This window comes from Arachis ipaensis, chromosome B10 (genome assembly GCF_000816755.2).
Source record: "Arachis ipaensis cultivar K30076 chromosome B10, Araip1.1, whole genome shotgun sequence".
Taxonomy (NCBI): Eukaryota; Viridiplantae; Streptophyta; class Magnoliopsida; order Fabales; family Fabaceae; genus Arachis; species Arachis ipaensis.
The window spans coordinates 1,962,316-1,975,563 of record NC_029794.2 but is presented as its reverse complement, the minus strand read 5'-3'; the positions used below and the strand labels follow the sequence as shown (position 1 = coordinate 1,975,563).

At 35.6% G+C, this 13,248-nt stretch overlaps 1 protein-coding gene across 4 annotated transcripts in view; it reads right to left on the bottom strand.

Moving 5' to 3' along the window:
* Positions 5,589-13,248, bottom strand: part of LOC107622317 (auxin response factor 6) — a 22,541-nt gene continuing 14,881 nt past the window's right edge. The window contains exons 1-15 of one of the 4 annotated variants that reach the window (XM_016324177.2): positions 10,073-11,100; positions 9,570-9,682; positions 9,219-9,317; positions 9,089-9,145; positions 8,846-9,001; positions 8,674-8,758; positions 8,497-8,587; positions 8,239-8,403; positions 8,030-8,152; positions 7,743-7,818; positions 7,512-7,659; positions 6,546-7,424; positions 6,391-6,452; positions 6,127-6,317; positions 5,589-5,973 (exon numbers count right to left, since the gene is read on the bottom strand). In XM_016324177.2, the coding sequence (XP_016179663.1) occupies positions 5,778-5,973; positions 6,127-6,317; positions 6,391-6,452; positions 6,546-7,424; positions 7,512-7,659; positions 7,743-7,818; positions 8,030-8,152; positions 8,239-8,403; positions 8,497-8,587; positions 8,674-8,758; positions 8,846-9,001; positions 9,089-9,145; positions 9,219-9,317; positions 9,570-9,682; positions 10,073-10,115 (2,484 nt within the window). In that variant the 5' untranslated portion in view covers positions 10,116-11,100 and the 3' untranslated portion in view covers positions 5,589-5,777. Of the gene's footprint in view, positions 5,974-6,126; positions 6,318-6,390; positions 7,425-7,511; positions 7,660-7,742; positions 7,819-8,029; positions 8,153-8,238; positions 8,404-8,496; positions 8,588-8,673; positions 8,759-8,845; positions 9,002-9,088; positions 9,146-9,218; positions 9,318-9,569; positions 9,683-10,072; positions 11,103-13,248 lie in introns of those variants that run through there. The other 3 variants (XM_016324175.2, XM_016324176.2, XM_016324173.2) reach the window with 3 other exon arrangements.

The following is a 13,248-nucleotide window of genomic DNA, read 5'->3' as shown; positions in this document are numbered from 1 at the left end:
TGAGACCATCTAAACATTATTATGAAAATAATTTTAGTTAGAAAATAATAATTTATATGAATAAGTGAATCAATAAGGGAGCTCTCATACAGAAATCAAATCAAATAGTCCACACTTGGGCGGCTCCACCTCTAAGGGTAGCCCTTTCCTCTAGTGTGTCCGTACGAAATAACAGATCCAACGTGTGACCTATACGTTAGGCTAGCAACGTCCCTGCTAGCTGAGGTCTGAGCCAGATGCATCTAGGTTAACGTCATAACCGCCGTTAACTACGGTTTTCTAATACGAGCCTCCCAAACCAATTCAAAACATATAATTTCAAATACAACAAATATTTTATCTTTAAAATATATAAGATATCGAATCAAATCAAATCAGATAATACTTTCTCATCAGAAATCTTTTTCAATCATAAAAGATTTCAAATATATTTCACAATTTTTAAAGTAAGTGAGTACCAACAAATATTTCAAAAACAGATATTCAAGTAAAATCAAACATTTTGGAATAAAGCAAAACTTCATCAAAAATATATATAGTCTCATGTATAGTTCTGAAAGTATAAACTTCATAAAAATGAATTATTTAATTCTAATAAACCAATTATTCTAATCAATTTATTATCGTTCAAAGCAAATATAATGAGTATAATTCAAAGATCATAATAGATACATGTCAAAATAATTATAGATGCACAATTAAACAATTATAAATGTAAAGCCTACTCACAACTTAGTCCCAAGGGACTGAAGAGACCAAACTCGGAGTACCAAACTAAAGGGTACGAAAGAGCCCAAAATTTGGATGGTGGAAGCGGCAGCTCCAATAGGCAAGCAAAACAGCGAACAGGGGCACGACAGAACAGAAGCGACGACGGCTAAAGGCAGAGCAACGACGACAACATCAACAACTGTGGTAAAACAGTAGCGAAAACAGAAACAAAACAGAACAACCACTAACTAGGCTAGAACAGTGGTGAAACAGAACTGACAGAAGTGTGAAACGCTTCCTACGACGTTTTCAAAGAGCAATGATAATGGCGGAACCAGTGGAGGAAGAATGGAGGATAGAGCACGGCCGGATAGGACAGCAGCTTTCCGACGAGTTCTCCTCCTGCGGCGACACAGCAGCTCAGCGACGAGCTCCTTCAGTGATGACGGCAACCACCGCGACAGCCCCAACAGCGACGGCAGCGTCACTGCTCTCTCTCTCTCTGCTCGATCTCACTTTCCTCTGGTGTGCAACGGCGGGTTGGCGAGTTCGGCGGTGATGCGGCAGAGCATGGTGGCGGCGAAGCAGCAGCAAGGCGGCAACAGCTACGCGATGGAGACTTGGCAAGCACGGTGACGAGGCCCACCAGCGCTGTTGCATCTTCTCCCTTCTCTCTCTCTCGGATATCACTCTCTCAGATCTCCCTCCCTTCCCATGTCAACAACGGCGGCGACGGTGGTAGTAACACCCACCGCGCCGCCTCCCTCTTCTCTTTTCCCTTCACCGGTCTCCCTTCCCCTCTGCTCTCCCCCTTTCCTTCTTCCCCTCTTCCTTTCTTTTTTTTTTTTCTCTCATTCCCAGTTGCTGCTGTTAGGTGTGTGTCTGTGTTGCTGAAAAAGAAAGGGGGCTAGAGTTTCTTTGGGGTAAAGGGATAATTGGGTGTTAATTAGGGTTAGGGTTTGGTAAAAGAAATAAGGGTAGTGTAGGAATTTTGATAAAAGTAGAGAGTTGGATAGTAATTAAAGAATTCAAATGTAAAATATTTTCAAAACAAATCAGAACGTTACATTCTACCCTCCTTATAAAAATTTTCGTCCTCAAAATTGATATAGTATAAAAATTTTCGTCCTCGAAAATTGATATAGTATAAAAATTTTTGTCCTCGAAAATTGATATAGTATGCAAAATGTGATGTAGTTTTAACACTTTACCAAACATGAGAAAGAAATGTAATGGAATGCAAAAGTTACAAAATAGATTTGTGTTAAAATGACGTAGTTGACATTCATCTACTCTTGTTCCCTTGACAACTCACTATACATAGCACTTTTCACTTTGTTCATCACTCCTAAAATACATCCGAACATTAAACATCAGGACTAACTTTTCAACTTGTACCAAAATCTCCTTAATTAATTTCCCCCTTATAACACTCCTACTTCATAATCTTCTTATGACGTCGCACACTTACAAGTTTTATCTTCCAAGTCTACGAGCCGTGTCCTAAAAACTAACGTATCGCTTGCTATATCTAGGAATCGTACGTGACACTAAAACAAGCTCAAGTTTACTCAAAATGATACAAAACTTACGAAGGGAAAAGCAAACATCATAGATGGTGTTCGCAAGAACTTGGAAGGATGTATAAGATCGCAATTAAACTGTACAAAAATAATGAAGTGTGCCAGAAAGAGAATCAATCCCATCCTAACAAGAAAATCTAAAATAAGGATCTTTGATGGAAGCAATAAAAGAAGGATGGAGTATTAAATCAAACAAATTCAAGCTGAATAAAAAGAGCAACTAGCTTAGACGAGATGACCACTAAAGTCGATCGTAATGTTCACGAAGGTTTAAGAGAATGATCAGAAACATAATCAAGCAGGGATATGCATAAGCAAAAGGACAAAATTAACAACAGAGAAAGCAAAGTAAAACATAAATTAAAAGTACGACAACACAATTTAGAACAGTCAACTTGACAGTAATAAAAATTGAAAACAGTGTCACAAAAATCAGTATACTTCCTTTCCCGTTCTATAGAAACCTTCAACGAAGTGCCTTTAGATTATTATCATGACCTTGGATATTAAGTAACTATGTCATTCTTAACAGTTAACATCTAATTAAATGTAAAAGTATACACGTTAAATTGTATTAAATTTTAGATAACAAATGTTAAAATTAATTATTAATAAAAAATTAGACTTTTCATATAAAAATAATAACTAAAAATTTTATTATTTGATTTTTTATCTATAGATATCTTGATCTTCTTAGTTAGAGACTTTTGTCAGCCTACAAATTTTGTTATAAAAATAGTTTGATTTTATAAATTTTTTGTGTCATGCATAATCTATACTATTAAAATAAAGTGGACCATAATTTAAAAAAAAAATTATATTTCTATAATATTATTACGGGTAAAAATACTAGTTGGTTCTAATAAGAAGATTCCTACGATTTCTATATCTTGTTTCATCCCATGTTTTTCTTTTTGGTGTTCATGCTTGCTCTAATCCGTTTTCCAAGTATCTGGTTCGTTCCAATCTCATTGAGCAAACATATAATAACGGATTTAAAATTGTAACCAAGCATCATCCATTGGTTCTATTCTCGATTCATAACTAGAAAATTTTTCGGGCCCTTTACTAATCGGGGCTAAAATTTCACTCGATCATCAGATTCTAGATTCTAAGTTCATAACCCTAGCCTATTCCCATTTTGGACAGAACAGATCTACTAATTCTTTGATTCCAGTTAGTAAGATAAGAGGGGTCGGATCTTGAACTAAGAAATAAATTCTAGAAGCTAAAAAAGAGTATCCTGAGCAATTTCAATAATCGGGTTCATTGATATTCCTGGTATAGTAGATGCTATCACACATACAATCATACTCAATTCGATGGAATTGTTTGATCTTAAAGGGGACCCTCTATAATTTCGCACGTGAGGAGTTATTTCTTGGTTTCGTCCAGTCATTAATAACTTGATTATTTTTAGATAATAGTAGATAGAAACAACGCTCGTAAGGAGTCCTATTGAAACCAATATATAGTTAAAGCTAAATAAGTCATAGTCATAATGCAAGTCTTTTCAATATTGCATTGCCAAATTTCTCATCGTAAATTAAATTTGCATGTATAATTGTTCAAACAAAGGTTATTATTACAACCTTCTTTTATTAGTCATGCTGTGACTGACTGAGTCCCCAAGAAACAAAAATAATAACAATCGTGTTTATTTGAGTAGTAAAAACGATTTTATTAATATTAATAATTATAAGGTGGTAAAACAATATCATATGATTGACAAGCTAAGAATGAATATATCATCCCCAACTATAAATACAAGTAATAAGGTGGGGTAAGGTTTGTTGGTTTGCCAGCCCTATATTTTATTAGTATTTATATCATTGGTATAGATAGTGCCCTACCTGGTCACCATTCCATACCAAGAAAAAAAGCTCCCACAACTTGGTATTAGGCATCAAAACAATAATACAGAAATTACTTAATTTGTACATGGAGTTTTTGTGTATTCTGTAAATATTTATTCTTTTATCATTTTAGATATAACTTTCCTATCAACATACATTATATATCTTAATAATATATACTTACTTTTTATTTTTTATTTAAAAATTTGTGTTTGATATCCTAAATATTTATTATTTTGTTTATATGCAAATACCTATTATTGAAGACAATGCAATTACACAACACAATAATTGTAACTGTTAGAGAGAGGTATCCACACCCTTATAAGGCATGCTTTGTTTTTCTCTCCAATCGATGTAGGACCTTACAATAATCCTACACTCAACTCTAAGCTTATTAGCTTTATCCTACATGTTCCTAGTGCCCTAATTTGGCTAAAGGTACCTAATGGTGCCAACTAAAAAAGTAAACCTCAAATTAGGCTCTCCTTGCATTCGCTGAAACGTGAAACACCTTTCAAGGGGAAGAAAACAAAAAGCTAGGAACTAGCTATGATTAAATGTATCTAACACTGCACGTTATGAGAATCAATGAAGTTCTCGTCGCTATCAACTTCAATCTACGTACGTACCTAACTCATAATAAAGCGGTTATCATGGTTAATACGTGATGTAATAAAGACACGTGTTAAAGTTATTATGAGTAGAAGAACTTTAATTTATATCTTTTCTATAAAAAAATGTTTAATTAATAACTTTAATATGTGTCTAGTTAAATCTATAAAATAAATAAATTTCATTATTAGACTTTGTACAATTTGTTACTGCGTACCGAATCTCAATCATTAGCAATGCTTATCTCTTAAGATTTGCCTAACGACAAATCTTGGAGTTTAAATTTGTACGAACTGAAGTATTCCAAATATCCAAGGAATTTTTAGGCTTAAATAATTCCAACTACTTGGGGACACAAAAAATTGGAGAAAGCATAATTAAACAAGTTCGAAATGGACAAAATAATGCAGAGCTTTATTAATTTCACTTTGCGACTCATGAAACAAAAGCAATAACAAGGTAAAAAAGGGTGCATGGCCAGAACCAAAGAAGACGACAAATAAGGCCACTTTCACATTAATGGAACGATCATAGGGACACTACTTCACATGGCTTTGTAATTATAAGAGACTAAGTCACCCTCCTTTTTCTAAGGTTGACTTTATTTAAACATCCAAAATTATCTTATCTAACTTAAAAGGTGAAAATTCAGGTGAAGTCGAATTCACGTGAAGTTGATATCTAAAAGCCGTTAGATGAAAATTTAGTCAAATCAGTCAAATCATCTAACGATTCTCAAGTATCAATTTCACGAAATTGACTGTACCTGAATTTCCACCAACTTAAAATCATAAAATATACGGTAACTAAAAATGAAACTAAGGGAGAGAAGTATCTTTGACGAATTAGGTGTTGTAATATATTGTAGCTAGCACAATGACTATATGCCATATATAGTTACAGTATTGTCTGAAGAACATGAAAACAAAAGAACCAAAAAAACAGAAGGCTTAAGAGTAGAGACTATAATATTACAAAATATGGAAGAAATGCCTAGTAACTTTAATTTGATTCAGTAGTCTAATGATCCCACCGTGGTTATCCCGGTGCTTAAACTTCTCGAGTCTCGGCTCCCATAATCATCGCAGATACTGTTAGAGAGCCTTTGGACCGGAACTGAGTTCAAGAGCTCTAGGCCGGAGTTTCCCATTTGCTGCACTTCTTGCGGTGAAAGTATCTTGATGCACCATACACTATTTACGAATTCCCTGTGAAACAAACATGATCATAATAAATGTGTGATAAACAAGAGAAAGAAGCATAACTTACCTTATTTAACATTCATTAATTGTTGCAACAGTTAATGAATGCTAAATAAGGCAAATTCTGGCTGTATTTTGTTTCTACTAATTAGTACTTACGGCCAGGGGCCATCGCCGAGGAGAAGAACGTCGTTCTCGCGGTCTACAAATACAAGCTGCCAGCCTGATCTCAAAGGGTCCTCCAGCTCGCCTTCTAGGCCGAACATGCGAGCTAGTTCACTGCGCAGCTCATGGTAGCTGCTGAATTTAGTGATATCCAGTGATCTTCCGAAGGACCCTGACTTATAAACCTGTAAACAAGAATGAATCAGATATTGATTAAGGAGATGAATTGATATTAAGCAGAGGAAAACTAAAACTAACCTTCACGAAGGTTTTGTTGGGCATATTTTCTGAGGGATGCAGGAAGCCTGAAGAATCGGCACCTGCAGTACTCATGTAGTTAGAAGTTTGAAAGGGAATGGTGGGAGAGTCACCATGGCTATGCACAAGAAGAGTTGAAGGCTCTATGTTAACACCAAATAAAAGATGGTTGTGTGGATCAGTGCTTCCTTCTTGGTCTATTGTGCACTCCCTCCCAGGAAAGGGTGGCAATGTAACTGCATTTTGAGAAATACTACTCTGCAGCTCCACCTGAGGCAGAATGCACTGAGATGCTCCGGAAGAAAGGAGAGGATCCACTGCAACTCGCTTCGACGGCCATGCTGCTGATGATGTTTGAACAGGAATCCAAGAGCTACTTCTAGGGAGGTTCAGAAGCTGAGATGCTTCGTCCTGGGGAAAGGATCCCAAGATACTATGCAGAGGAGAAACATTAGCAGTGGTGACAGGGTTTCCATTTGAATCTGAAAAGCTTTGCTGTTGGCACAAGGAAGAGATAGCTTGCACAGGTGGTGAGAGAGGCTGAGTTGCTGAACTTGAAACAAACTGAGACATTGTAGACACTGAATTGGAAATCTGCTGTGGTTGCTGTTGCTGTTGCTGGTTGTTGTGATGGTGAAGCTGGTTATTGAATGAGTTCTGGTGCTGTGGACGCAGTTGAACATGTGTTGGAGTTTGTGACTGATTCTCTTGATCAATTTGGAAAGCTTGCTGAGGTGGTGATTGCTGCAATATCTGTGAATGCATTAAAGCAGTAGTCCTGTTTGGGAAGTTCTGTGGCTGCTGAAATTGAAGTAAGGAAGAAGGATGCTGTTTAGAAGGATCCTGAAGTGCGGCTGCAGCCACAGCTTGATACATGTCTGTTTGCATATTCAGCATGGATGGATCAAACCTCGGCTGCATCCAAGGACTAACTCCAATCCCCTGAAAATTTAGAGACTGAAGACCACCCCTGTCGGCGTCTCGCAGCCACATCAGTGGAGAACTCATACCAAAATCTTCATCCTTCAATCCTGCTAGCATTTCATGGGGAGCACAATGAGAATTTCTATTTGTTTTGCAATGTTGAAATGAAATGGTCTATAGGAGGAGGCAAGGTTTACCATGGAATGATGGTAGTCCTGGAGGCCAAGGTCGTTTAAGGCGTAGAGGAAATGGAGATGGATACATAGGAAATGTTGTTAATGGCTCAATCTCCCAAAGAGACACTCTAGGTTGCCTCTCTCCTGCAGTGGATTCATCCCAACCAACCTGCAATCCAACTCAATCAATGATAACACTTGAAAATGCTACAAATTTAATCAAATAACAATAATATAATGCTCCTTACAAACCTTCACAGAGCGCCAATGTGAATTTGGCCACCTAGCAGCATCCAAGTCACTAATGCCAGTTATGGTGCCCATATATCTGCCAAAGCAACAAGGTATGATTCAACAAATGCAGGCATTTACATGGTATTAAGAAAGGTGGAAACTCAGGCGTGAAGTTGATAGTTGAGAGCCGTTAGATGAAAATTTAGTCAAATCAGTCAAATCATCTAACGGCTCTCAGTTATCAACTTCAGGTGAAATCGACTACACTTGAGTTTTCACCATTAAGAAAAGATTTGGAAACATACCGTCGCACACTGGACTCCTCAGTTTCAAACAGCATCCTGAAGCGCATACCAACTGAAACTCGAGTATGATACACAGCCTTAACATACTTTGCCAGAGGTATGACGAATTCTGATGGACTAGCACTGAATTTAAGAAGATCATGTCAATCCCAGGCAATTAACCTTGAACAGAGATTTTAACAAGTATTATGCATGCACTACTTTTGTACCGTGGATTATAGAAAATAGTGAAACGACTATTGGTTGCAGCTGCATGAGCTGCAGCAGCAAGAAGCCCCAAATGCATGCTATCACTTGACAACACTGAGGAAGGCATCACAGTTTGTGGTCGATTCGCGCGTCGGATGCCAAGAAGCAACTGGTTCTTGTCATTCCTATTAAAGAAATTAGGCTCTCAAGTTAGAAACACGAATATTCTCAAAGCTCAAAAACATAATTAATGAGCAGGAAAGAATTAAATTACTTGCCAGATAAAGAGCACAGAATCACCAGCAACAAGCCTTTTAGCACTAACAAAAACACTCCATCCGGTTGTGAGTAGATGCCTTTTAGGCTGGCCTGCATAAATTGAAAGAATTTCAAACTGATCTCATCTTCAATTCTTCATCCCCCAACACTGAATCAATGTCCACTTTACAACTCACCTCGAAAGATATGTCTGAATTTCCATTCATTGCCATGCAAATCCCTTGCAATCAACTCTTGAGCAGGAGGCTGTTGAGAGAAATCCTGTACATCAAAATCATAAAAACACAAAGTTAACAGATTTGATGAGCTAAGTGCAAGGTTTGTAGCATGTCTCTGGAGTAAGTTTACCAATGGAGGAAAGACTTTCTCTGCTGCTCGGCGAGGAACAGAGAATCCTCCATGGGTGCTTGTGTCACTGGCTGTCAAAGTCTTGCAGAAGTAGTTTGTTGGCTGTTTGCTTGGACTTCCCAACTCTGCTGGAAGATATGCCTCCTTTTGCTCTTGCTGCAAACATCATCACAGTAAAAACAAAGATATAACTAACTTTACAAACTGTAATAATCAGTTATCAGGTAAAACAAGATACCATACAGGATTCAAAGGTTGTAAGGTCATCTGTGCATACACTTCATCGGTCTCAGCATCGGCCTGAATCCAAAATAATCAAAACAAGAGCTAGCAAACCCAAATATAAAAAGTTAGGTAGTGAATAATCTCCTACATGCATAGTAAGATTATGGAGTTGACAAATGAGTTGGGGTGGCAAGCTTGGGTAGTTGGGAATATGAGCATCCACTTCCTTATTAGTTGACACTGCCACCTGAGAGCAAAAGAAGTAAATCAGATAAAAAATTACATGAAGGTCATGTACTGGTTGGTTTCTATCATGGGTTAAAGTGTTGTTAATTAATTTGTGTGTAACAGAAACCCCATCCTCCAAATTAACAGTGGCAACAAGAATAAAAGATAGAGAGACAAGAGACAAGAAACAATCTTCAAGCCCAGAAAATGATCATCACTTTATTATGCTTAATAATAATAATAATAATCTAATATCATATTTTCAACATACCTGTTCACTGTGACCTTGTGGAAAGTACACCACACGGCTCCCAACTGCAGGTAAAGAAACAAGGGGACCAGCACATGCATGCCAAAGTTCTGAGTCCAGAACTCGCTTTTCCCCTTCAAAACACCACCAAAATTTCATCATAACTTGCTCAAACAACAAATTGATGTAAAGAAAACCAAGATCTCAAAACACTAGAGCAAGCACCAGAAGAAGTGGCTGCTACACATTTTGAAAACACTTTCTCTAGACAATCAGTTGTGACAAAACAAGACAAACTGCAGCTCAAAAAAAAAAGGTTTTGATTTTCCTAATCCCCACCTCAAAAATTTCAAATACATTTTGTAAGAACAAAACCATATGTTGGACAGTGGACATTAAATTAAAAACTTCAATAAGCGCCCATAAAAAAATTCCAAAACTTTTTAACACAAAAAGCAACTGGGAAACATGAAGAGATGAATGAGGTGAAGAATAACCTGGAAAAAGCAAAGAGTTAAACATACCTTCTTGTGGTGGAGGACTAAAACCAGCTGAAGAAAGTCTCATATTTTCTCTTTCAGCAGAAAAAGAAAGGGAATTCAACAAGTTGTTGTAACCTTAAAATAAAATTGAGGTCTCCCAACACACAATCAATGATTCCAAATAAAAGCACCTTCTTATTAAGTAGACCAATTGAGCAACAAAGTCTTGGGAAAATGACACCCACACCACAAAACCAAGCTTTTAGTCCCTTCTTTCCCCCTACAGAATATCATTCTTGTTATCCTCTTGTTCCCCTTCAACAACAAAAACCAAAATCTCTTAGAAACAGAACCTTGTACACACCTCCTACAAGATTCCCACCCTTCAACCAAAACCAGTATCACTGCAAAAGACTATAGCTTTATGCCTCATTCGCTAATACTCCTCCTCAACCCCCACCACCCCAGGTTCCAATCTTCAACCAAATACCTCATACCACCAAAACAAAGCAACCAACTTAGTTCAAAGGAAATAACCCCAAGAAGCTGAATAACAGAACAAACTTGCAAAACCAAACAGATCTCAGAAGAGAACAGATCTCAAGAAAAGAAGCAAAACCCAGAAGAAGGAAAGAGATAAAGTGATAAACTTGGAAAGTGAATAGCGGTGGGGGAGGTTTTTGATGGCACGAAAAAAAATAAACAAGTGTGTGTTTGTGTATTATATATTCAGGAGTACCAAATAGAATCCAGGGGTCAGGTTTATAGCGTTTGGCTCATTTTATTTTCCTGTAATGGCAAAGAAGAAAAACAAAATAATGAGTTAGAAAAAAAGCATGGCTGTGATTATGGTTTATGGTTTATGGTGATGGTGGCAGTAGTAGTAATAGTAATACTGTAATAGTAATAGTACTAGTTGCAGCTTGTTCCTGTGGCCATGCTTGTTGCTACTTACTATACTTACTACTATTGCTTTCCCCTCTCTCTCTCTCTCTCTCTCTCTCTCTCACAGCTTCAATCAATCAATGCAAATGACTATGAGAAGTGAGAAGTGAGAACACAACCGCCATTATTTTTTGGTGTCATTTTAAGAGGGAGAAACACACTATGTACTGCTGTCAGATTTTTTCTAGTATGAGAGAACGTTTCACTGTTTTCCTTTTTCTTTTCTTATTATTTATTCTATTTTTCATTTACTTGTATATTTTCTACTTTTACAATGAAGTCGACTTCAGTTGATATTTAAGAGCTATTAGATAAAAATTTAGTCAAATCAGTTAAATCATCTAACAGTTCTTAAACTTCACGTGAAATCGACTTCAACTGAGTTTTCACCTTATTATTAACTAACCTCTTATGTCTTCTTAGTTGTTACTACTTACTACTAAGTTTATCATTATTTGTTCAGATAGCCCAGTTGGGAAATTTAGAATTTTACATCGCCTTCAACATTCTAACTTTGGACGAAGCTACGTACCCTTCTTTATAGTGTTAGTATTCTTATTCTCTCAATCATATAGTAAACTAAAAACTCAGTTGCAGTCGACTTCACGTAAAATTAATAACTAGTCGATTTCACGTAAAATTGATAACTGAGAGTCGTTAGATAAAAATTTAGTCAAATCAGTCAAATTATCTAACGGCTCTCATCTATCAACTTCACGTGAAGTCAACTGGACTTGAGTTTCCACCAAATTCATTCGTTCCTTCATCTATTACAATTACATACATTTTTATATTTTTATGTGAGTATGGTTAAAATATATGCACATGTTATGTTAAACAAAATACAAATCAGGTGACAAAAAATATAGATAGGACAAAGAATTATGTAAATACATACTTATTTTATTATATATATATCCGTCTATGTCCAACTTTTATTAAGTGAGTAAATAATTATAAAAAAAATCGAAAATATATACCTTCTTTTCTCTGTCTTAAAATGTCTAAGTTATCAAGAATATTAAATTGGGAATAAATTAATTTGCATGGGAAGGTGAGGGGAGTAGTATAATACAGAGATATGTATATACATGCATGCATGTATATGTACGGATAAGGCTACGTAGAATTGTATAGTGAAAGAGAATATGATGGGGGAGGTTTTGGTAGGAAGGGCCATTTAAGAAGAGTAGGGAAGATTGGACCAATTGAAAAATCTACTTAAGTGCAGGTGCATTGATTTTGACAATGCAATATCCAACTTGGAGTTCAACTATCTATCCATAATAGGATAGAGAAGATTATTCAGCGTCTCATATATATAATAGTTAATCAAGTATTTTCCATTTTTCAGTTGAAATCATGGAATTTATATCTTATTAATTAGCAAAATGGTTTGCTACTCTATTATTACATATTTTAATATAATTATAATAAAATAACTGGTATTCTTTTGAAAAACAGATTGGGGGAGGGGGGTAGAAAAGTATTAATTCAAGTTTATACAAATAATATGCAAAGTTAAATCCAAATTTATAACAAAGCCCTACCATCCGGGCCAGTTCACGGAAACTGACAAGTCTTGCAGTGTTTATGTAAATAGAAAAAAAAAAACTAGTAATTATGTATCTACATGTGATATTATAGGGAGTCACTTAAATAAAGACGTCTAAAATATTTTTTTAAAAATATTTTTAGTAATTAAATTTAACACATATAATTGATTAAATCGTATTATTTTTTGTCAAAAAATTTTTGCTAGTATTTTCCTTCTAATAATTGTTTAAAGAACATATTAGATATAAATTAATTAATGAGTTATTGAAATCTACAAATATATAATGATCAGTTTGAAACAAATATAAAACTAAAAAGAAAACACAATTAATTTAAAATGAAAGGACTTAATATTATACCTATTTAACTTTAAGTCATGACTACAATATACTGTTAAGGCCACACAATTTTATAATTATCCTTTTCAAAGAGAACAATATTTGAATTGAATCTCACTAATCCAAATATAACACTACAACTACGAGACAAAATATAACAAGCTAAGGTCAAAATTAAATTCGTACAACCCAACTTAGAGTAGCTAGGTAGGGTTAACAGCCGAATTATTAGACATCATAGACCTAGATAGACATTACTCTTTCCTAATAATAACAATACCCCTAATTAATTATGTCTCTCTTTTTTAAATTGTGAATAATGATTTGTCACTTGAATATAATTTTACATTTCAATTTATTATATATATAACTAATATA